Below are 26,079 nucleotides of genomic sequence, written 5' to 3' on the forward strand. Positions count from 1 at the left end.
TGATAAAGGAATGATAAAGAATTAAAAATGGACACCAACAGAAAGATACTGGTGAAAATACTATAAATTGTGTGTGTGTTTGACTGTGTGTCCATCAATTGTGTTGGTGGTCCATGATCACACATTGGTTTCATGATGGAGAATGATAGAGAATGATAGAGAGAGAGTGTGTGTGTGTGTGTGTGTTTGCGGGAATGGGTGAGTCTGATGTCTGTGCAGGAGCAAGGTCAATAACACAGAGGTTATAAATGACATCGCACACACACGCATACACACACTTAGGACAAATGTTAGACTGACAGAGGTCAAGCACATGTGTCTCTTGCTCCAAAACACACTCAGTCACTCTCAATCTCACTCTTGTGGTGTTTGTTTCTCACTCTCAGCTTATGTAATATTTAGGGCCAAATGTGAATCTGTCAGCTTGAGACGAGAATACACATGCAGAGACAACTAGTTCAAATTCCACCAATGACTACAGCTACACACACAGGCTTTCATCTGACAGTCTGCCTACAGTCTACATTTTTGAGTCTTTGAACTTTTAACATCTGCTGTAGAACCAACAAAGAAAAAGTGAAGCTGCATCTTGGTTATAGTGAAGAAGACATTAAGGTACTAGAGCTTTAAAAGCTGCCAATCAAGTCAGTTGTATGTCATCACTCCAGTCCTGGTGCCACTTCTACGCTCTAGCCTTTTGATACCTTGTTCTCTGACCTCTTGTCCCCCGAAACTAACCCTGTCTTTTCTTTCTCCCCACCAGGTCCACTCACCTCCGTCATCCAGTCAGTCAGCTGGGCTCGTCTACTTGCCTTCTCCCCTCACCTCGCCTCCGCGGCGTTCCCCCGGCTTCCCTCCACGCTCCTCGGCCCTCTCATCTCGGCCTCCTGCCCCCTCTCGATCGCCTCACTTGTACCTCTCCAGCCCCGCCATCTCCTTGGCCCCCATGCCCACGTCTGCCGGCGTCCAACTTTCCCCATTTCACCTCCCGTCTCTCCTCTCCCTTTTTTCCCTCAATAAACCTCTTTTGCAAACTGATAAGCGTTGTGTTTGGGTCCGTTCTGTCCGAAACCACAACAGAACGATCAAGCCATCATGGACCCAGCACGCTCTCTCTCTCCCCCCGCCTCCACTGACCCCACTCCTCTGGAAGTCATCCACTCTGTCGCCTCTCAGGGGGCAGTGCTCGACCAGCACGTGGCCCGTTTCCAGGCGGTGTTGGACGCGCTCTGCGCGGAGGTACGGCGCATCGGGGCGCGCCTTCCTGACCCCTGTTCCGCACAGCCGCAGTCCCCCTCTCGATCCCCGCCTCGCTCCCTCTCCGCGGACTTTGCCCCGTGCCCCACCGCTGGCGCTTCCTTTTCCCGTGAGTCCCCGGTCTCTCACCCAGACAAGTTTTCCGGCGTTTTGGGCACGTGTGACGGTTTTCTGGTACAGTGCGCCCTGCTGTTTAAGAGGCAACCAGTAACATTCCAGTCCGATGAGGCCAAAATCTGCTATATCGCTATACCGCGACCGGGCCCTAGCCTGGTACGCAGCGGTCAGCGAGGGTCAGCCCCACGTCCTCTCCTCTCTTGCCCGCTTTCTGTCCCTCCCGACCTGTCCGGTGTCCCGCTTGTCTATCACGACCTCGATCAAGTTTTTAGCAAGGACCAGGCTTTGTCTTTACCCCCCCACCGCCCCTATGACTGCTCCATAGACCTCCCGGACACGCCTCTCCCTTCAAGTCACCTCTACAACCTGTCGCGTCCAGAGAGAGAGTCTATGGAGCAGTACATCAAAGACTCTCTGGCTGCCGGCATAATCTGCCCCTCTTCCTCACCACTAGGGGCTGGCTTCTTTTTTGTCGCTATAAAAGACCAGACCCTTTGACCCTGCATCGATTACCGGGGGCTCAACGCCATCACCATAAAAAATAAGTACCCCCTCCCGCTCATGGACTCCGTCTTCGAGTCCCTCTCTCGGTCCACTATTTTTTTACCAAATTAGATTTAAGAAACGCTTACCACCTGGTGCGGATCTGAGAGGGGGACGAATGGAAAACCGCCTTCAAGACCCCCCTTGGTTACTACGAATATTTAGTCATGCCCTTCGGCCTCACCAACGCCCCCACAGTCTTCCAAGCGTTAATCAATGACGTCCTCCGAGATTTCTTCCACCACTTCATCTTCGTGTATCTGGACGATATCCTGATCATCTTCACCCTCTCCTACCGCCCCGGGTCCTGCAACACCAAGCCAGACGCTCTCTCCCGCCTCCACTCCCCAGACACCCCTTCGGACCCCCCACCATCCTGCCTCGCGCCTGCCTCATCGCCTCTGTAGTCCGGGAGGTGGAATCTGCTGTTCACCGCGCCTAGTCCACCGACCCAGATCCCGGTGCCGGTCCCCCTAACCGCCTCTACGTCCCCTCAAGTGTCCGCTCCCGGGTCCTCCAATGGGCGCACGCATCCAGGTTCAGCTGCCACCCAGGGATGGCTCGCACCCTCTTCCTGCTCTGCCAGTGGTTCTGGTGGCCCGCCATGGACAAGGACTGTCGGGCCTTTGTAGCAGCCTGCGAGGTGTGCGCCTGCGCCAAACCGTCCCACCAGCCACCCGCCGGTCTGGTCTGCCCCCTTCCGGTCCCCGGTCGCCCCTGGTCCCATATCGCCCTGGATTTCGTCACCGGCCTCCCCAGTTCTAATGGAAACACAGTCATCCTCACAGTGGTCAACCGCTTCTCCAAGTCCGCCCACTTTGTCCCCTTACCCAAACTCCCCTCCTCTCTGGAAACTGCCCGCCTCCTCATAGACCATGTTTTCCGCCTTCACGGCATCCCCCTTGACATAGTGTCTGACCGGGGCCCCCAATTCACCTCGCAAGTTTGGAAGGCCTTCTGCCGCGCGTTCGGAGCCACCGCCAGTCTCTCCCCCAGTTATCATCCCCAGACCAACGGGCAGACGGAGCGGGTTAACCAGGACCTGGGGGCGGCGCTCAGGTGTGTAGCATACCATAGCCCCACCTCCTGGAGTTCCTACATCCCCTGGATCGAGTATGCCCACAACTCCCAAATCTGCGCCGCCACTGGTATGTCTCCGTTCATGTGTTCCCTGGGTTATCAACCCCCCTTGTTCCCGTCAGTAGAAGAGGAGGTAGCGGTTCCTTCGGTACAGGCCCATCTTCAACGCTGCCGCAGAGTCTGGAGGGAGGCCAGGGCGGCTCTGCAGTGCACCGCAGCCCGCAACCGCCAGTTGGCGGACCGCCACTGGACCCCTGCGCCTGCCTACAGGCCGGGGCAGCAGGTCTGGCTTTCCTCCAAGGATCTCCCCCTACAGAGCTCCTCGAAAAAACTCACCTCCCGGTTCATCGGCCATTACCCCATCGAGCATTCTGTTAAATAGACTACTGAGCATTGGCCTGTCTAAGCATTCAGTAGATTGGTTTACAAATTATCTGTCAGGTAGAACCCAAAGTGTTCAGATGGCTGGCTCTTTCTCTTCCTTTTTGCCCATTTCCAAGGGGGTCCCTCAAGGCTCAGTACTTGGGCCCATATTGTTTTCAATTTATATGAACAATCTTTGTGATAATCTGTCGAATGCTATGTATCATTTTTATGCTGATGACGCTGTTATTTACTGTACTGCATCATCTACTGCACAAGCCCTTTATCTTTTGCAGTCTGCTTTCAATATTGTTCAGAGCCATTTAAAACAGCTTAAGATGGTCTTAAATGCAGAAAAGTCCAAAGTAATGGTATTCACAAACTCAAGACAACTTCCAGTTACTACTTCAAGCATCTCAACTTTTGAAGGAAATGAAATTGAGTTAGTTAACAGTTATAAATATTTAGGTATAATCAATGATTGTAAACTGTGTTTCAGAACTCATATTAGCAACCTGGTTTCTAAGCTCAAGATAAAGCTTGGCTTTCTCTACAGATCAAAATCATGCTTATCCATTCATGCTAGAAAATACCTGGTGACGGCCACTTTTCTTCCCATATTAGATTATGGTGATCTGATGTATATGAATGCTTCTGACCAATGCCTACCGAAATTGGATGTTGTGTATCATTGTGCATTGCGTTTTTTCACTGTCTGTAATTATAGGACACATCATTGTACCCTTTACTATAAAGCTAAATAGCCCTCTCTTTATGCAAGAAGGTACACTCGTTGGCTCTGTTTCATCTATAAGGCACTTCTTGGACTAGCTCCTACCTATTTGAGTATCTTTTTAACAAGTACTCAAGGCCATTATGGATTATGTTCAAAGGACGTCCTACACTTGTTGGTCCCCCGTGTCCGAACAGAATTAGGTAAAAAAGCCTTCATGTTTGCTGCACTTTCTGCTTGGAACCTTATTCAGAACTCGTTGAAATTGACTGCCTTTATTCCTTATAGACATTTTGTTTCAACTCTGAAGGATATGGAGCAGGTGAACATTGGTCAATGTTGCTGTTTATAAAGTTGTATTCTGCCTTATTCAACTTATATGTCTTATATGTATGTGTACTTGATGTCTTTTATATGTTGGAAACTGTTCTTTATGTTCTTTTATGCTGCATCTTGGCCAGGTCTCTCTTGCAAAAGAGATTTTAATCTCTTAAAGGTTAAATAAAAAATTTAAAAATAAATAAAAAAAAAATAAATAAATAATGATGGATCTGTGATCATATTGACCCTGAAAATCCTTATTGCTTGATGAAAGCATTACCACATTATTGAGCCTCACTTATAAAGGTCAGGGTCAAAGGAAGGAGGGACAAAAGGAAGAAGAGGGAATGGAAGAAGGGAAGGATATCTGAAATGAGAAAGTTGGCTTTACATATCCACACCTAAGGATGAATAAGCTACTTATTTGTACACTTAATAAATTCTACAAACTCAGTGTGTTTATGGACGTAAAAGCCAGTAAAGAGGCAGATAAGTGTTTCTGTAGCACGCAGCAGAAATAACCCAAAGCAGAAACTGCTCTTTAATAGCATTTTAGTGAGTCTAGACATTAAGGAAACCAACCCACTGCCTCCCCTAGAATTTTTCTCTTTGTTTCTTTCTGTTGCCCCTCAGTGATAAATAACTTAAGGAGCCCAGTAGGTTTCCCCTATCTCTCTTTCTCTCGCTCATTTATTACCTCTACACCCTCCCCCCACCCACCCTCTGAAGTATTTCTCCTTTAATCACCTTTTTAATTGGTCATTCCTTCATATGATCCAGTAATGGGAGTAGGAGTTAGATTAGTTAGGACACAATGGTAACACGCACATACACACAAGTAAGGCACACACTCATCCTGGCATAAAGTTGCTTATGCATATATTTAAATGAGCAGACACACACCTATGTCTGCACACGTGTACACACACACACAGTCCCTTGTGATGTTGACGCGCTGTATTAATGTGTTGCCATAGCAATGCAGAAATTAATTAGCACACACAACTAACTAGCTATAGGGGATGTAAATTACCTACTGCATTCTCTCTCAATGGAGACTGTGTTTGTGTCTGTGCAGCATGTGTACACTGTAAAATGCTCTGTTTGTGCATCAGTAATAATACAAGTGTCAGATGTGATAACATCCAAGAGATGCTTTGGTACCTACCCACATGCACACACACTCAAACAGATCTCTCAATGAAGATCTTTCTCTCAGAGCTATAGGTTGAAGACACACATATATCCATGTGCTTTCAAACCATCACCATCACTTGTCCTTGAATTAAGAGGGCTGTCTTCACCACTTGCTGAGGGTGGTCCTTCCTCTCAGTTGCAGTGAGTGCAGGACAGCAGGGTTGGTTTAGACAGAGGGCGAGACAGTGGCTTCACATGCTTTGATGTGTTGCTCTTCACAGATGTAAGTACCCTTTGAAATGTAACTTCTTTGAATGGCTGTGGGCAAGTGAAGCAGGGTCAGTGTGAAGGTCTTTAAAAGAGACCTTCAGAGAGTCTTTGAAGCACTTCCTCAGACCACGTTGGTGACGTACTTCGGTCTGCAGCCTGCCAGTGGCTGCATTCATGCAGCCACTGTTTGGTATTGACAACCGTAATTAATTGCCTGTGTGAATGCGGCCATGGATTATCTTGGGTTAAGTGCTCATCAGGCATTCTGATCCACAACGTTTTTTCATGTTTTCCTAACTGCGCACACATATACAATAATAGTATTGCTAGATCAGTGTGTATTTGCGTAGTGGGACATTAAACCCAATCAAAGAGGATACAAAATACTGGAAACAGATGCTGTAGACAGATCAACTACACAAGGTCTTTCTCTCTGCCAAGCTCTCATTCAAACATAGCAAGAGTTTGTGTGCATTTGTGCATTCTTCATGCATATTTAAGAGTGTGTGTCTGCTGTGTGTATATTGTACGTGTGGAAAATTCTGCCTTCCCATTAACAGCCTACGAATCTTGTACAAGCTTTTTACACTGTTAAATGTAGAGATGAGCCCCCTGCTACAATGTGAATAAGATAGCTGTCTGGAAGAGAGCCTGTTTTTTATTAGCTGGTCATCTACATCAGTGCCCAGCTGTAAATGAAATAGTTGTTGAGAGTACTGCCTGATTTTTATGTGGAAGTTGCTTGCTGGTGCCTGTTTTTAAATTATCTGGCTATCGATAGTGGTGCCTGGCTGTAAATGAACAGCATATAAACTCTGCTGCCTGTTTTTAAATTAGGGCACCAGCTGCATCAGAGCTGCACTTTAAATTAAGCATTTGCAACCAAAGCTTTATAAGGAAATAATCTCCTTCAGTATGATAGCAAGCTGCCAATTACCTATTTGTTTGGTGCCTAAACATAGTTTAGGAATTGGAACTATATAAATGCCTGTTTATACATCGGATATTTTCAGGAATACAGGTGGCTCAAAGGGGCATACCTGTAACACCATACTCAGCTCACAGTAAGAATCCTGTTTCTCATTAGAAAAATGCCAAGTCCTAATTATTGTCATTGAGTAATTTCAGAAAATTTTACATCACTGTTAGTATGATGCTCTGTACTGAACCACAAGACTCAATACCTGAGGCCGTATTCATAGCAGCCTGTAAAAAGTAAAAGTAAATTTACTAGCTTTACTCACTAATGTGCTATAGAGAGACATCATCGCTAAAATTCAACACACTTTTACACAGTACAGCAGTATGGCTCCCTGCCAGGCATTTAGAACTGTAGAAGCCTCTCGGGTGAGAGGCAAAACGGGCTTCAAGTATCTTCAACCAAGTCCAGTTGCCCTTGATTTAACCCTTCTTGGAAGTGCAGTACACGTGCTTCAGGAACCACACGGACAACCTGCTGTTTAAACTTCCAAGTCTTTCCTCTGATCTGTGTCCATCCTCTCCATATATGGGGTTCAACCTTATCTTGACCTGTTTGTACATAACGTACAGTATGATTCAGTAGGTTCCCCTCTCACAGCTGTGTATCCCCTTTTTTGTCCTCCACCTACTTCTTCTCTATCTTTCCCCAAGACCATATCCCTCGCCCTCCCTCACTCTCAGACTCCCTCTTTTTTCTCTCCCCTTTCCTCTCTCCCCACTCTTTCTTTCCCTCCCTCTCTGACAGTGATAAATTGCCTGTTGGGTTGGGTAATCCATCTTGCCATTTCCCACACCTGAACACACACTCTCTCACTCCTCCCCTGTTCCCCTCTTTTTCCCATCCATCCGTTCTTCCCTCCAGTATCCTTCCATCCCAAGGTTAGTTAGGCTCACTGGGGAGGAACTGAAGGTAAAGATCTGCCTGACAACTCCTCCTAATACACGTGGACACATACACTAGGAAACAGGTGAACAGTGTGCACAAACTTAAATATACAAACTCAGTCAGGATTTTTCCTGGCTCATAATTGAAGGATAAGGTAGAATGTCAACCATGAACTACTATAGAATTTTATTCTAGTAATACAGATGTTGGTTTTTATCTTTTTTTAGATGGGAATAAATTCGAACATGTGCAATGTGCATCTTCCAACAGTGCTAATAGGACCAGTCTAAGACTTAAACATTCTTGAAAAAATGTGTTATATTTCCTTCTCTTTTCCCCAATATTTCTTCTAATAAAAAGCAAAAAGGCAAAATAGATTATTATTATTACAAAGAGACATATTCACAGACCACCTCATCTATTTCACTATATGTTCATGCTAATAGATAATTTTTTTTTTTTAAGCCTAATCATGTCAGAGTTTGTGACATATAGCTGTACTTCCCCTAGGCCTGTACAAAGAGTTTTTATGTGTTTTAACATAAACCCTAAACCCCCTCAGGGTGTGCTTGAATCATCCTGCAAGCCCCTAAAACTAAAACACTTGCTAACAGTCCTATATCCATGAAAGCCAGCTGAGCATGCTTGCTCTTTTCCAGTAATCACACAGTAGCACTCATTCATATATGGGAGCTTGGTAAAGCAACCACAGTGCTCCACTGTTGGCCACTGAGCTCCTCAAGGGGAGCCGCTGAAGAGCACTGTTTTCATTGAGAGAGCGGAGACTTATTCATCCAAGTTTCACATTCAAAATGACAACCATCCGGCCACAAACTTGCATTACCAACTGCTAGACTGCTGCAGCTCCAAAAGATACGATTAGTCAGATATTGCTTATGCTTATAGATATCAGATATCAAGTAGGAGATTCAAGCAGACAGAACAAAGCGTAAAAAGGGGAGATAGGGAGATATTCAGAGGTTAAATAGGCAGAACTCTGCTTTAGTATGGCTCCCTCCCGAACACTGTATGTAGCCTAACAGTAAACAACAACAACCATTTCAAACCCTCTAAAATCGAGCCCCGCAAGCTCCATCTGCTCAAGGTAATTGGAAAGTTTAACAGCTAGAGGCTATTCTCTGTGTCTGATTGAAGCACAGACTGGGAACAAACAGCCAATTTAATTCTCTTTCTCTCTCACACACATACACACACTTTCTCTTTCCATCTATGCCTTGCTACCTTTAAGTAGCCTTTATGAATTATTGCCTCTCCTTTTCTTTAGACCTCTACTTTGACCAGTTTCTTACTTTTTCTTTCTTTCCTTCCCTCTCTCTCTCTTTTATCTTCCACTTCCTCCATCTTGTTGATAAGCTGGAGAAAGGGACGATGTGAGGATAGAGGGGATGCTGCTGGGCTGAGATGGATGATAAGCATTAGCAGAAAGTGGATGATATTTATGTGGGGGTGAAGAAGTGATGACAAATGAAAAGAAAGAGAGCCTTGCAAATCAAACACTACAGATCAGTGAATTAGTTTACTTTGCTCAGATACTATAATACAAACTGTACAAACACACAGTGTTTCAGATCCATACAATGTGTAGTGCATCACTTTCATCACAGATAGATATTAAATCCTGCAGAAATAGACTTTAAAGTTAAGGTTTTTAAAACATGTCTAATATTGGAGCCCCATAAAATAATAAAAGCCTTTTTTAATACTAGAGTAATTGATCCACAACTACTGCAGTGAAGTCTACCATGGAGCCGGACTGGAAACTGGAGCTTAAATGTCAACCTTGTTCTCGTTTCACCTCCTGCCCTTTACAATGCTCTGACACAATAGACTCACAGTGCTGTTTAAAAATACACACACACACACACGCACGCACACACCGAGTTTTCTTCTCATCCTATCTTTGGCATTAGTCAGCCTCTTAACCTATATAGTTAAGCTAGGAATGTACGCACATGCACACACAAATTTGCAGCCCAGCAGAGCAGTGTATTTAGAACAGGAATGCCATTACTGTGCTTGTAAAACATGAACGACTGACTGGCAGAGCCATGGCTCTAATTTTGACCCTAAAAGGTAGGTAGGTCTGTTGCCACAGTAAGCACACACACACACACACACACACACACACACACACACACACACACACACACACAGTGTACAAGGCCACTGCACCTTTGTAAAGGAAACTACGTCATCTCTTCCCACACACTCATCTTTCCTTCTACTTCTTTCTGGTCTCCTCTCTACATCCCTCTCATCTTCTCTGTTCTCCATATCTCTCTATTCAGCTACCAATACAGTGGTCTATACATGAGGTATACAATATTTACAATACCAAGTGAACTTCAGACTTTGTATAAACCTTAAAACAGTATAACACATGATAAAAGATATCTTGCAAATTTTCATTTGCTCTTTTAAATAGGAACTTTAGCTATGGACCATTAGTTTTTTTGCTGATATTTGTTAGACCCCAAAACACCTTAATTGACTATGAAGGCACATCAGCAGTTGTTCACAGCATTAGTGAGCTCATACGCATACTGAAAATAAACCTGCTAGTCAACAGAAGCATTGCAACAAGGCTGCAGGTATGTATGTGTATGTGTTTGTATTTCCCCCTCTAGGCGCCACTTCAAGCTTCTCTCGTTTCATCTGCATTGAACAGATGTATCATGATGATAATTGTAATGTAATCCTAAAATCCTGACCCTAAAATAGTCCCTTGAAGAAATATGGCCCAACCAAAATGTCCTCACTTGGCAAGTGTCCTTACTTTGAAAGTTGAAAACGTAATTTAGTTTCCACAGACACACACACACACACACACACACACACACATGCACACACATACACGTCATCCCTGTCACACACACCTCAGCCTGTCATGAGATTTTCCTAGTGTGAGATGCTGAAGATAGATGTGCTATCTCTGACTGTGTGACGGTGCATGCATGTGTGCGAGGTGTGTTTGTGTGAGTGCACGCACGTGCGTGACAGCACGCTGGCTAATGTTAAAAGTGTTGTTAGCAGGTCTTCAAATAAACCGTTCAGCCGAGCAAGACTTCACAGTGTCACAGAGTGCTGGAGCTGGCACCTGCGGCTGCTGGAGTGCTGGGACATTTTCAGTTTTCATCTTGGCTGTGGATGATGGAACAGGAAAACTTTTAAAAGCAAAATACACACACGAAAGAAAAACAGTGTCTGAACAGGTACAGCATATTTTACAAGACTGACAATCAGACAGATCGATGGATGGATAGACACAGATAAAAAATAAGCAGAGATAGACAGACACGCACAGACACATATTGAAAATATAAAGCAACATTCTTTATGTAAAAAATAATGCACATAAAATCTCAAACTTTGTATCAGCACACACAAACATACTATATATGAAAATCTAGACAGGAAGAGACAGACAGAGGAGACAGATGCATAACTATAGTGTTCTCTACTTATTTCTGTCTTGTGGAGGTGATGGAGAGGCAGTTGCCATGGTAGCTACAGACCTCATGGCAGTAGGTGCTGTTGCCATGAGGTCTGGCCATCCATCCAGCCGTGTACACATGTTCTTGGTAGTGCACACACACACACATGCCAGTGTGTGGTGTGTGTGTTTTCAGTTGAACCTCAGGGTGCCTTGGTGTATGTATTGTGTGAGCATCTGTACACAATCTTGTGTGTTCACTCATGTTCACAAAAAGTCTGGACATAGTACATAAGCATTCTCTATGGGCCCCGCATCTACGGCTATTCGTTCTAGTATCTTTTTGGGCCCTCCTCACATAAGCGCCCTGTATACTCTGTCCCCTTTTTCCCCTCCAGTCCTGGCTACACCCCAGGGTATAATAAATGTAAAGCTGGCTTTTCTTTGTCACTGCTTTAAGTGGACTTCAAGTGTTTATTATATATATTTTTAGGCTGTATTCATTTTTACTTTATTTGACAGAAGACAGTATAGAAAAACAAGAAATAAGGGGATAGAGAGAGACCATTCGACCACCGTGTGTGTTTTAACCAACTTACCAGGAAGTCATTAAATGGGAAACCTTGCTAAGAAAAACAAAGTAATGAAAACATTTTCAAGCTTTCATATACTAATGCCAAATTCCATCTACTGGACCTGATAATGTGTGTTTTCTGTTAAACTTCCTAATTAATGCAGATTGGCAACTCGAATTCATCATCTGCTGTCTTTTGGCAAAGCTTTTTGTAGCTTCTCTGGCTCTTTATAGACATACAGGTTACACACAAACACACACACACACACACACACACATTGTGTTGACTGCCTACTGGCTGGGGTAGTTAGTCTAATTAAGTGTGTCTGCTTTGGGTCAGTGGCTGTAATGACAATGATAGCACTATTAGGGAAAACGCTCTTCCTTTCTCTTCAGTCTCCTCTTCTTCCTCCCTCTTCTCCTCTAAATTTAAATCTTTGATTCTCTCATTCTCCATCCTTTCTCCAGTGCCTAATTAAAAAAAGAATGTGTGAGAGAAAAAACACACACACACACAGATTGTGTGTGTTAGCTGGTGTGCATGGCAATATCTGCAGGCATGCAAAATTAGAGCGCGAGATAGGGGACAAGCAAGAGGGGTGTGAGCTTAAGAAATGCTTCACGGACACTGGCCACAGATTCATCTAACTGGTACTGTGGTGGACTTCTTGTATGTTCTTCAAGGTATAGATAACATGAAGTGCTGGGAAAATTCCACAGTGGTCTCAGTCAATGCAAATTTGCTACTGCAGGATCTTAAACAACACATTCATGTTGGTTCCACCTCATCCCAAACCGGCTCTACTGGTTTAGATCTGTAGACTATGTAGATGACAGGAGTAATGGGGAAGTCACTGTTATGTTTATCATTAGACACTGTGTGCTTCATGATATTGTACATTATCTCACTAATAGCAGCTATTGGAAAGAGGCTGGGCAATGATCCTATCGAGACACACATGGTAAGAAATAATTTTAAAGCATGCAGCTAGTGTTCTTTAGTATCCCCCTCTAACTTTAGTACCCCCCTTTAACACCAATGAAAAGCTTAACATTTTTTAACATAAATATGTTCCTCCTTGAAAAGACCAGACAATTAGATCACTGATCTCTGCTGTTGCGTAATGTCATTTCCATTCTTACATATAGGCTCATCTGTTAACTTGAAGGAGTTCTGCCAGTCTCCTGACCCATATTATCAATGACGCATTTAAGCCTCATATAGATGATTTTTGTGTGCCGTATCTTTCTCTGTAAAATCTGAACACTGTAGCGTCCATGTAGGCTATATTTTTCACAGGACTATTGAACTGTATTGCATTAGATTGTACAGGGCTTTGTGGGTTTAAGGGTCACTCAGTGTATGTAGCATTGATGAATGAATTATAAATACCTACATTTTTAAACTACCTAAATATACACATAAATCTATGGGTGTTATTTTAACATGATTAAAATGATTCTGATAAATACTAAAAAATTTACTGAATTTAAATAGAGTTGAGATTTAGTAATACAAGATCCTGAGATGACGTTTATGAGTGTGCACTTGGGGATGGTTCAAATTGACAAAAAGCCAGTGAAGCTCTTCAATTCAGTCTACATCAGCATCCTTCCTCTCACACACACACACACACACACACACACACACACACAGACCTCCATCTATCCACACTGTCTTGCTGTTATTGATGAAGCCACCTCTTTATATGGTAATGTCTTTCACACCTGAAAGGCATCAGGAGGGTATCATCTCTCTCTCTCTCTCTCTCTCTTTTTACACACACACACACACACACACACACACACACACACACACACACACACACACCACACACACACACACACACACACACACACACAATCACACTACTGCAACTATATATTTTCTCTCTAACCTCTTGCCAGAAACACACACATGCACGCTAACACGTGCTATTAGTCCCATGAACTCCATATATTTTCACTCTCTCTCCGCCTCTCACCAACACGCACACGGCTATGAGCAGCCCATTAACGCTGATGGAGATATGTATGCGGCTCACATCTGTCACACGTCGCTGCCGTGGCAACACCAGCTGCCGTGGTTACCGGAGGCCTGCTTCTGTAGTGTTTTGGGATTTGATTATTACAGGATTGCTAGCTACCTGCGTGCAGAGATAGCTCCCTTTGAGGGCAGACTGCAGAGAAATAAACTCCACCACTTGATCTGATAAGTAGACTAATTACAGACAAATGACTGGCTTTGGGTGAAAATTAGCTATTGGCTGGGATTTAGTTAAATTGATTATATCCATAAGAGTGCTAACCCCACTTGTTTTTTCGGGTTGGAAAGGCATCTGAACCAGCAGGTAGATCATAGGCTCTCAACCCTCTAGTTCATCTGATGGTTTCCTGATGGTCACATGTACTACTAACATCTCCTGATTTGGGGCTTTTGATTATGTTGATATCAAAAAGATTTGGTTGACAACCTTAGGGTTAATATGTTTAGCAGTAATTCTGCATCTAAATATATAATAAAAAAAAGTCTTTTTACTCTTTATATTTGGGGAATAACTATGATTGTGCCAGATATCTAGATTGTAACTTTGATAGTGCTTCACTATTTGTCAACCACCAGTGATTAATCTGTTTGTTTTTGTTTTTTTTAAGTGAAAACTGCCCTCACAAGTTACATTATTTGTAGATCAACAGTCCAAAACCCAGAGTTTCACATCGATATAAAACAAAGAAAACAAACAAATCCTCACAGTGAGAAGCTGGAATCAGAACTTTCTTTTGCCCAATAAATTACCTGATGATTGATAGATAATAGATTGCTATTCATTAACTTCCCTAAAAATTTGTGCTTCAACTACATTCAGCACTTCAAATTACTAATAATTCAGAGATTAAGTTATCTTAAATTCAGTGGACCAAAAAGTCACCAACTGAGAGCTACATTAATTGGCATTAATACGAATAGCTTGTAATCTAAGCTGTCCAGGCCCAGATGACATGTACTAACTCAATTCTGGCAGATTTATGTAAAGCTATACTCACAGGGTTATGTGTTTTAGTGTTAATGGTGGTTATCATGACAAATCAGTGTAGTTAGTGACTTGGACAAGGAAGCTGTAACCAGAGATTTCTGGATTGATAACACTTGGCTTTGTTTAAGTTCACAGTAAAAAGGCACTAAAGTTGGCCAAACATTTTTCATGAACAACTTAAACAGGAATGACTGCCCTATATGCAATAGCAAGCTTTCCGGTTCTCATGTCACTGCACACTGTATGTGTGATCCCGGCCTTTGTAATGTTAATCTACAGCCAAATCTAGACAGACACATCAATGGGTCTGGTAATGAAAACATTTTAAGTGCACATATATATATATATATATATAAACTCCAATCCCTAGTACTCACATTACATTCAAATTTACAAAGAAAAGTACAGATGAAAGCAATCTCAATAAATCTTAAGTTGCCAGTAAGGGGTCCTCAGGGAGTGAATATACTCACAAACATGTCCTTTTTTGGTTTCAGTTTTATGTCTGAAGTGGAACTGTATATGTTTCACTTTATAAACACACATGGTTTTGACTTTCAGCTGATCTGAAACAGACACTTTGCTGGTGACTGAAACACACACACAGAGAGTGACCCACTTTCCTGAGCTGAACTGGACCAACCAAAAACAGATCACCCTGTCTCCATTTATGATTTGGGTGTGGATATATGGGATGAATACACACACAGAGACAGACACATGGAAATACACACCAGTACTCTACTGGTACAGGGACTCTTAAGTGAGTACAGCTGTGTAACCAGATGTGCTTTTGAGTCCTGTGGTTACAAGTGCGTGTGCATTTTGTGTGTGTGTGTCTAAACCTGAAAACCTACTCTGCTCATTCTAATCCCTCAACAGAACACTCTTTTCTTTTTTTTCAGCCCCGCACACCCGCCCATATAGCCATATGACCTGCCTCTCTCTCTCTCCCTCCTTTATCCAGCTGACTGAGTAACAGCAGCAATAAAGGTATATGGACAATATGACCTGAAACAGATTTCATTTTAATTTGAGGATAACATTTAAGTCACATCAAAAAAACCACACAGATGCTATATATCTGTTTTCCTTTGTGTTCGCCATCAGTAACTCTCTCTATCTATCTTTATCTCCCTTGAATCTCTTGATCTGTAAACTGTCGTGTCTCCCTAGAGCCACTAGGGAGCAGACGACTATTGAATGATTGACTGAACGCATGAATGATGTTTATTCTCTGTGACATTCAACAGAGAGCAAAAAACACATTATTTGTAACTAATTGCTGCTTATCCAACCAACTAGTAGATGAGCACACACTTACACTGGTCTATCTGCCACAATCTACTATCTTGACATTTAAGCCTAGTGACATAGCGTGTTTATGTATTCACAGAATGCTCTAACAAACATGCTAAATGCCCTACAAACACAATGACACACACACACACACACACACACACACACACACTGAATTGCAGACATCCAAACACTAAAATATTTATAATATACAGTAAAACTGTTGAAAGTCATCATTAGCATAGTATTAACAGGCCTGTGTGTGTGTGTGGCCACCATGGGTCAAGCATGACCTATCATGTATTCATATCCCGAGACAAAGACAGGTCTGCATGGTTCAGAGGTGTGTGTGTGGTGGTGGTGGGGTATCGGTGGGTGGATGTGTGTTTTTATACTAGCTGTGAGGGGTCACATATGTCCCAATGCCCTGTGGGAATAACATGGGTCTCATGCTGACAACACAACGGGAAGGAACACGGACACACACACACACACACACACACACACACACACACACTCAGCTGAAGTGCTGCGCTGGCACATTTGGTGAAGGAGAAGGATTATTAGGTCACATTTCTTCTCCAAGGACATGAGTTCAGCTTTTCCCCGACACAAAACACCTGCCACCTCGGTCAGTTCACTCTTACAAGAAGACTGTAAGGAACAAACCACGCTGTAAGAAAGAAAACCACCCAGGACCGGCTAATATAGCTGTGCAACACTGTTCACTTCTTCGATAATGACTCAGGGGTGTTTAATTCAGTTCAGGACAACTTCTAACTGAAAACTTGTCTGTAAAACCTGTCACATAAACATATATAAGTGTTGCATGTTTGCTAACTCAACCAGCTATTAAAAACAGTGGGTCTTAATGACGAATATATACGAGAAACGAATATGTTGTACCAGAACGCTGAGTATAAAATGATTCAACAGGGCAGTGCATTTTAATTTCACCTTCACATGTTTTTTTAAGTCCCTTAAGAGTTGTACCAAGTACCATGAAATATCTAACTGACAGCTCTATTACTTAATTTTACAAACAATCACAATGGTTGCAATGTAAATAATTCACGCAAGAAACACTGTGGTCTGAATCCACCAACTGATCCTGAGTCTGTTGACTCAGGCTTAGAAAAACTTCATCAGAACCACAAAATAACACATTAAAGAGCGCATGTGAGAGGCGCATGTGAGAGGCGCATGTGAGAGGCACATGTCCACTGCATGTAGGTGTAGCAAAAAGTCTTTTCCCACTCCCACTGTCTCAGCCCATATCCTCATTCATACTTTTGAGTTTGACTTTATCAAGCACTTGCAGACGAAGGCACTAAAATCTGAAACTTTTAAGACAATTTCTCTATCTGCAGCTATTAAATTACATAAAGTACCACAATTAGACAATTACAATACTGTAAGTTATGTGCCTGTGCTTATTCTACTACAATGAAGTTAACCGCAATGGGGAAGCTTTAACAAGCCTGAACTGAACCAAACCTAACAAATAACATTTTAATTAGTGGCCTACCCACTGACAGCCCCCATTAACCCCCACTGCTCCTAACAATTTCCAACTGCCATGTTCTTGAGCTAATAAGAACCACTGTCTCCACCTCTGTCTCTGTCTTACTGGCTGTGTACAGTGGGTCTCTCTTTGCCACTGTAGCTATGTATGTACTCCCTCTTGCTGAATGCACTTTATTGGCCCTATGGTGCATAATGCGTTCTTATTTGTTACCAATTAACTCCAGTGTGGCCCCACTGTATTCATAACTAAAATCCAGTCAACTGAAGCAGAACCCAAAGGCAACATGTTAAAAAATTATGCAGATTCAAAAGCCCTGCCAGGAGGGCTTTCAAAAAAATTTTTCATGCCTTTTATATGCATAGCTGCAATTTTTTACAAGCCAAACCAATGTCAAAACCAAAATGTACTCTCCATTAATATATTTATCAGACCCAAGTACAACGGCACAACATGCATGATACACACTGAGTGGCACCAAATGCCCCTGTAGTGTAAAGCCAAGCGGTCCTTCCAGCGGTTTAAACAATGTTGTTATTAACGTAGGTTTGTTTTGTTCATTAATTATAATTTATGAGCTACAAAATGATTCAGTGTAGGCAGACTACTCAGTATGTCACAACACCTAACAAAAATATATATTTATATACATGATGATACATTTCTATAGTATATGATTTGATGCTATATCATAAATCAACTCACAAAACTCCGAGGCTCATGATCTGCCTGTTGGGAATCACTGAACTAATAGAATTAAAATTGATTATATGGATTACACACAGAAAAAAAGAAATCCCCTGTCAAAGAAAATTAGAAAAAAGCAGCAATCTACCATGTAAGGATTAATATCTTCTCTAAGTGATCGATGTCTTTCAGTAATCCATCATGTTAATTCCCTTAAAAGGAGAAAAGCAATACAGAAGATGAACTCATCGATTTTGATGATGGTGATATGATCTGTCAGGTAAACTTGAAAACCCGGAGACAAAAATCTAAATAGCCTTGTCTGTGTCATCTATATATTTTCATCAGCACCCTGTCAGTAACTGATTAACGACTTCAGATACAATAAGTATCCTTAATCCCAGAGGCTCTTTGATCTCTGCTCTTTTTCACATCTGGTCGAATGAGAGCATCCTTATGATTTATGAGAACAATAACTCTGACTACACAGCAACACAGCAAGGAGGGGTATGATTAGAGGCCCCGTCTTTCATGAGCAACCAAGTTAATACGTGTCACTGTCCAAATGCCACAGCTAATGAAGGAACAAGTTATTTTTGGAGGCTAGTCAACAGAGCGAAACCAGCTAACCACTGGGTAACAGAACAGGTACTACAAAAACGTAATGCAATAGGATTTGCACACATCCATACACATCATAAGAGACAGAAGAACAAGCAGACAATCTGATTTTTACCTTGCTGGAGTAAGGTCCAGGGATGAGCAGTTTCAGTGCTTGTCTTTTCAGCTCTGTCAGCCTAGCGTTGCAGTTCTCACACCATATCCCTCTTTCACTACCAGGGGAACTTCCACTACCAGAGGCTGGTGATCCTGTCCCAAAACCAGGGGAGCCACCCAGAGAACCAGGCGATTCGGTCCCAATCCCCGGAGAGATGGTCCCCGGTGAGCCAGAGAAGGATCCTGGTGAGGAGATTCCTGAGCCTGGGGATGGGGTGCCTGTGGAGCTTGGCATGGAGCCCGCTCCCTCCGGGGCGGGGCGTGTGCTAGAGCGGGTGGTTTCCTCGCAGGCCTTTCGGTACCATGTGTCCGGGAAGAAGGAGGCAGATTTGGTTGGGGAAGTGTCAGGCATCTGTGAAAAAAGAAGAAGAAAACCTGACTAATAGGCCTTTTTTTTTTACCACAGTCCTTTTGACATGTGACAGCAGGAAAAACACAGGTGTAAATAAGAATATCACTCAATGATAGCTGAATTCCTCATAGGTTTTGCCATTCCAGGGCCCTGCTATTGTGCATGCTGGCTCACTGTTATGTAGTCAACATTAATTAAAGTTAAATTAGTTAAATTATGGTTATTTTTAAATACACTTAGAGTCAAATGTGTGTCATGAAAAAAGCCTATAGCGTGTGGATATGCGCAACATCCCACTCATCCCAGTGGACACAACAGGTTGCACAGGTTAGGGATGCGAGTAAAATAATGAGGGGCTGAGGGCACATGTCTTGTATCATGCAAATTCAAAGACAAACTATTTGCATTCAGCCTATTAAGCAAAATGATGGCGTGTGTTCACTAGGCATTTATCCACCGAGCTATATTCAGTATGCTATCTATTTTGTTCGATATAACAAAAACAGAGAATCAAAAACAATTGATTCTGACTGTAAAAAAAATGAACCTGACTCACAGCTTCAATATCTGCGCTTAGCCTACATGCCAGCAATTGATAAATTGAATATCTTGTTTTGAAAAGAAATTTGCAGGCTAAACATAGCCTACAGTAGAAAGGCGCAGTGCAAAAATCAAATGGTCAGACATTTAAAAACATACAACCAGGAGGCAATGTTAAACATTTACTGTGGTGGTGTTACAACCCAAGTCAAGGCAGTCAACATGTTGGTCTAAATAGGATCAAGTCAGATTGAGACCTGTGTTTTTTTCTCTATTCAGTTAGCCACATGAGACCAAGGAGTTAAAAATGATATATTTTGCGGCTGGGTAAATCCAGTCAGAGAAAAAACCCATTGATGTGGTGGTGGCCACTGTAATCCCTTCACAAGGGCTGTAATAAGAAAGCAATGATAGGCTGATAGGTGGGAATGCTCAACCAAGTGAAGAGGTGGGTATAATGTGAGCCAGCCTTGTGTTATAAATCAACACTAATTAGACTGTAGGAAGTAGACAGTGACACAGGTGTGAGTCTGATACCTGAGTTAGTGATAATTAAGAAATGTGGGAGATCTATCAGTGAAAATGCATGCCACTGTTGTGACACAATAAGCAGTGATGTGTGTGACATTCACAAAGCAATAAATCAACAGCATGAATGCAAATCTATGCGTTTCATATCAACCTAAAGAAAAGGTGAGCACACCACAGTTTCCTATTAGACTGTCTGTGCAGTGTGAGATTCAAGTGCAAGCATGGCAGAGTGGATGATAAGTTTTGATGGCTTACAGGTAACAGAGGTGTGTCTGCCCCTCGGCTACTGAAATGAATGACCTACCCCATATTTTCTGCTCCGGCTGCTCACAGACCTCTCCTTGGTCCCCGACAGTGAAGTCATGATGGGAAGAGAGAGGAGGGGGGAGAGGAGAGGAGAAAGGACCTCTGCTGCTGCTTCACATTCAAAAAAGAGACCACCGGATCAATATCAATTAACCACACGCCCCTGCAGTTTGCTCTTCTCAATCTGGAGGCAACCTCGCGCCACTTCCAAAAGCATGTGGAAACCGGTTACATCCCCATTCCGTCACCAAGAGACCAAAAAAATAATCCTTGATGGATTTTAGTTTTCTTTTTCCACGGGTTATTGCTTTTGGAGAAAGCCCTCGAATACCACTTCTATAAGCTAAACCTAGGATTCGCGCAGGTCGTGCGAGAAAGCAGACCGCTCCCTGTCAGCAGAGTCTGCTGAATGAGGCTCTCTGCTCAACAGCGCTCCGGACTGGCACCGCACTCAGCCCTGCCTCTCTCCATCAGCTCTGCGTCTGAGGCTGGCCAGGTAACACAAATCCACCCCTGGGCAAAACTCCGCCTCATGGGTTACCTACAAAGTCACGACTCATTAGACTGAGTTAGAGCTGGCTGGTGCAGACCACGGATGAGGGAGTAAGTCCCTCGTTGTTTATAGGCTACTTAAAGCGATACTATCCGTACCCTCCTGTTGACTTCCCGAGGCTCCGCGCTCTGCTGAAGCCAGCAGCACACTGGAGAGACAAGAGAGAGGCGCACATCTGGAGGAGGGCGGGACCACCCTGCCCCTCATCAACCACAGACCAATACATATCCAGAGGTTGCTGCTGAGTGGCAGGTAGACTACTGCCTGTGTGAAGTGAGGGAACTGGACTGCGCAACATTGCTTTGGGATGATGTGACTGAGTGTTTAACTCCTATATAAAAGGGACACTCCCAGGACTCTTGATTAAGGACACTGGTAAAATAGCTATAGGGATTTTTAGGTTTAAGTGACATGAGGAGACATGTCGGCCTACATATAACATAACTGTAAAACCTAAATAGAAAAAAAAGTAACAAACGGGTTATTTTAGGCCGATTCGAGTATTTCTAGATGGAATATAGCCTAATGACATTTGTCTAGGCCTACAGGTCAACAAAATAAAGCATTCAGTATTTCCGCATAATTTAAAACTGGCAGTCTGGAGAAAGCTAAAAAATAAATTATGATTTCCAGACAATATAATCGAACAGTCAACTGAATGAATTAAATTAGAAAAACCAAAAAATTGACCAAAATTCTGGTAGCTTATGTTGTAAGAATATTCTAGGTTAGGGGGTTTATTTGGGGAAAGCTTGGACTCGTGACCTCAAAATGTCTAAAATCCTGGCTATGGCTCTGGGCACTTCCTCTTTTAATGAAGTAGGCTACTGATAATTTAAAAGCCTTTGCAGATGGAGATGATGGAGATGAAGAAGAGCAGTGAGTTACAGAGGCATGTTGCATGAAGCTTGGGCACAACTGAGACAGGGAATGGACATGTATGTGACAAAGGAGACAACTGATCAGTGCCATTTAATATTTGAATATTCATTGTATGTTTACTGACTCTGTCAAACTTATAATTTTGGGCCCCTGCAGGAACCTTCTTGAAGCACATGCTCTTTTAGAAAGGTGACCTACAATCATCTCTGTCAGTCAAAATCTCAGTCAAAAGGGTCAAGTATCTAGTTAAGGAAGCGTTATGGAGGAAAAGGTAAGAGTATAGCATTCAGAGCCGAGCCTTTGGAAGAGTGTAAAAATCATTATAAGTGCAGCGATCTTTCTGCATTAGCTTCATCTTGTAATGGTGGATGACCCCTGCATAAAGCCATTTTTTTCAGAAACCACTGTTTTGTCAAAGAGAGCAGTTTATGAGTGGTTACACAGTGCCCTCTACTGTGTTCATAACGTTATTACCGGAGACATGCAGGCACCGAGCAGCTGAGTCAATATAGCAATAAAGAGCACGTTGGACTGATTTAAACATGGTTATGATGCCATTATTCAGATTTACATCTATGTAGAAATGTGTTCCGTTACATTTTGCAGCACAAACGAATATCTTCTGAAAATAAAGGGCCACAGGAAGGGTTTTCTTACACAGAAAAAGGGAGGCCTCGACCTACCATTTAGGATGGCTGTTTTACCATTCACACTTAGATCCCTTTTTTCCCACAAAATACATTTTGTCACAAAAGGAACTTGTAAGCGTTGACTGAAATTAACATAAAGAAAAGCTGGCAAAGAGGTATAAAGTTATTAATACAAGTGGCAGAAGAAATGGGATGCAAACAAAAGCAAACATCCCAGCATAAAGGTTGTCATCTTAGAGAAAGAAGGTGATATAGGGTAAGTATTTGGGCTCTGCAAATAGGACGCAGTATGGCTTGGACATACAGTTTTAACTCGACACTTTATTCAATAGAAAGAAGGTCTTTAAATATTTGTCAATTTAATGTCGTAAAACGTATGCATTAGGGTCATTAGGCTATATATATGAAACCCATAGGATATACAAAACAAAGACAGGCTTAAGGGGGCGACTGGATGCAGGTAAGAGGCGAAAGTAAAACAAAACAGATAAGTTGGGATCTTTTTGAGAAAGAATGTTTTTTTGCCAAACTGTATGGGGTTGGACAAAATGTGTACAGTGTTATCCTTTAGTGCCTAAACCAATCAGCAGCTCATAGTGATCTTCCCCTCTCGGATTTGGTTTTAGAGGCCTGGATTGGAAAGGAAATCCTTCAGGCAATTAAACAAGAAAATATTTACGACCCCTTAGGTTCGTCTCACAACGACCTGGGGTGACTCCATGCTGGGACCCAATGCCCTGAACATTCATTCAGTTTATCTGAATCTGCGCACTCCGGTACAGTAGGCGGCAGTACGTGGTTAGTTTATGATGCGCGAGCGCCAACAAATGCAGAGATATTTGTTCACGGGAATTGTGTGTGCGACGTATTGGTTTTACTATATTCTTTTAACGTTATATAAATCACGTTATAGAAGCAGTGAATGTGTACAGGCACGACGATGCTCGAAACCTGTAACGTTACGATCGTAGGTAACTAAGTGAACTGTCCAAACAAAAGGCTGAATTTAAGATTTTAAGGTGAGTGGCTAGCTGCACATAAGTTACTATTTCATTGTGCCTGAGGTAAAACTGGGCAATCACACCATCTCAGTTTGGAGGCGTGCATGTGCAAACTATTGCATTAAGTTAAATATTTGGTTGTGCCAAACGTGCGCTGGGTAACGTTACGTTAACACTGAAGCTAAACTGACAGACAACTCCCATTGCACAATGAACTGTTTTCTGTTTGTTAAGTCACCTTTTTTGCGTTGTAGTAAAAAACAACAGTTGTTGCTTTTTTTGCTCGGGATTTGTTTGTTTGTTTACTAACATGCAAAGAATACTATAGCTTGCTTGCTAGCAAGTCGTTAGCGTGAAGTTGATTTGCCTCTGCGTAAGTTACGCAGTGACGTTACATGTTGTGATGGGCTCTAGTATATTATTAACACGTTGAACCTTGGTGTCATTGTGGTTTAGCATGGGGTTAGCACATGTGTGACGTTATTTATTTATTGCTACACGCTTTAATAGTAGGCCTAACGTTACTGTAAACACCTGAGCTGAGCTGTTTCTTGCAACAACGTAGACTGCTGTAAATGTGGTGCGTGTTGTCTTGGACACTCAGGGCGTTAGAAAGTCATCTGCCTAACATTACTGAGATAACGTAGTGACCTAACTCAAGTCTAGGTTAATTTGGAAGACATCGTTTAAACATGTTTCTATGGCGACACGCTTTCCTGTATTTTACCTGCAGTAAACAAACATGTAGTGTGAAGATGACATTTACCCCAATGCCAACATAGTTTAACTTTAAAGCGAACCTACGTCCTACTCTATAGAGACCACGTGTTGAAGGTCGTTAAACAATATTTCTTTTTTAAATATACTTTATTAAATTATTCAAACAGGGATATGTAAGTAATATATGTAAGCAATATTTCCTTTCCTCACCTTACCTCCTTACGGTTGCCAAACCCCTTTACCGGTCTGTCAGCCCTGTCACTAGAGCGGGATACCCCCAGGAGAAGGAAGTCGGCCCTGATAAATGTCACATCTTAATACTTCACCAGACCTCTGATCCAATGACCTCAAGGGAGGTCTTTCCAGAGAGAGGACCACACCAACTCCCACAACAATGAAAGGTAACTCGACATTTTACTTTCTTAATTTTGGAAGCGGTCGAAAAGCTTTTGATAGTCAGCTAAATCTGAGTGTATGTTAAGACACATAAGAGGAAACTCCAACCAGTGGTAGAAATATGACTGCGAATGATCTTTCAGGTGGACCTCGAAAAACAAGACGAAGAAAAACGAAGAAGACGACAACACTGTTAGACACCACAGACACTGTTTCATCTCAAGCCAAAGAGGAATCAAATGCTGTGCCAAGCAGTGATTTGGCCATTGTCTGCCAGTCCTCTGCGAGTTCCCTACTAAGTACTCCAAAAAGAGGTAGGGGACAAACTGGACAGACAGAAGAAGCCTGCCTGACCTCAACACCAGTCCACAGCTCCTCCAATAACATTCTGTCCAACATCTCAAGTCCCCCTCCTGGAGCAACACAAGTGGAGCTCGAATACACTGAGCTCATCACTCAGTTGAAGGTGTTTTATTGTATATTTACTGATAAACATTGTTTCTGCTTTTTGAACCCACTGATTTTTCAGCCTGCGCAGTTAATTTTAGTGATATCCTTTTAACTCATTTAATATCTGGTCTGTTTTAGACATCAGAGGTAGAGTCACCATGCTGCAAGTCAAAAGCTCAAAGCAGACGTGGGAGGGGTCGGCCAAGACAAGTTAGAAAAAGGTTGACAGAGGAGCAAACGCAGACCTGCAGTCAAACCAACGGTCCACCAGCCAAGTGTGGCCGTGGCAGGAAGCGGAAGATCAAAATGGGGGATTCACAGAGGGATACCACTACTCAGGCATCCAAGCGCTCGAGACCAAGATTTGAGCTGGAGAAGCCAGATGCAGCAGAGCTAGGTAGTGTCATGTCAGTTTTTGTGTCATGCACAGTCATCATAATACTTTTACGAAAGTTGAGACATTCTGTATTTTAGGAGGTCATTGCCCCACAAATTTTTGCAGAACCCGTCTGAAATGTGCTCTGTGTGGATTTATATTTGCTAGGGTAGCAACGACTGCTTGTAGAGCAGCTCATGTTTTTAAATAATTCAGGTGAGCAAAATTCTGTGCTTTAATCTATCTAAATCTAACCCTATGTGCCCCCCCCCCCCCCCCCCCC

The 26,079-nt window shown here is 42.8% G+C and overlaps 2 protein-coding genes across 6 annotated transcripts in view; one reads left to right on the top strand and one right to left on the bottom strand.

Annotated features, from left to right (window-relative positions):
- Window positions 1–21,362, bottom strand: part of kif26ba (kinesin family member 26Ba) — a 76,615-nt gene extending 55,253 nt beyond the window's left edge. Inside the window, exons 1-2 of the mRNA XM_046033279.1 lie at window positions 20,767–21,362; window positions 18,999–19,391 (exon numbers count right to left, since the gene is read on the bottom strand). Coding sequence (XP_045889235.1) covers window positions 18,999–19,391; window positions 20,767–20,826 — 453 coding nt within the window. The 5' untranslated portion in view covers window positions 20,827–21,362. The remainder of the gene's footprint in view (window positions 1–18,998; window positions 19,392–20,766) is intronic.
- A 2,277-nt stretch (window positions 21,363–23,639) lies between these two features.
- si:dkey-127k13.1 (PWWP domain-containing DNA repair factor 3B) overlaps window positions 23,640–26,079 on the top strand; it is a 7,760-nt gene continuing 5,320 nt past the window's right edge. The window contains exons 1-4 of one of the 5 annotated variants that reach the window (XM_046031966.1): window positions 23,640–23,872; window positions 24,828–24,975; window positions 25,114–25,436; window positions 25,559–25,817. In XM_046031966.1, coding sequence (XP_045887922.1) covers window positions 24,969–24,975; window positions 25,114–25,436; window positions 25,559–25,817 — 589 coding nt within the window. In that variant the 5' untranslated portion in view covers window positions 23,640–23,872; window positions 24,828–24,968. Of the gene's footprint in view, window positions 23,873–24,410; window positions 24,435–24,480; window positions 24,748–24,827; window positions 24,976–25,113; window positions 25,437–25,558; window positions 25,818–26,079 lie in introns of those variants that run through there. The other 4 variants (XM_046031971.1, XM_046031970.1, XM_046031967.1 and 1 more) reach the window with 4 other exon arrangements.

The sequence above is a fragment of the Micropterus dolomieu genome, linkage group LG20 (assembly GCF_021292245.1).
Source record: "Micropterus dolomieu isolate WLL.071019.BEF.003 ecotype Adirondacks linkage group LG20, ASM2129224v1, whole genome shotgun sequence".
NCBI lineage: Eukaryota > Metazoa > Chordata > Actinopteri > Centrarchiformes > Centrarchidae > Micropterus > Micropterus dolomieu.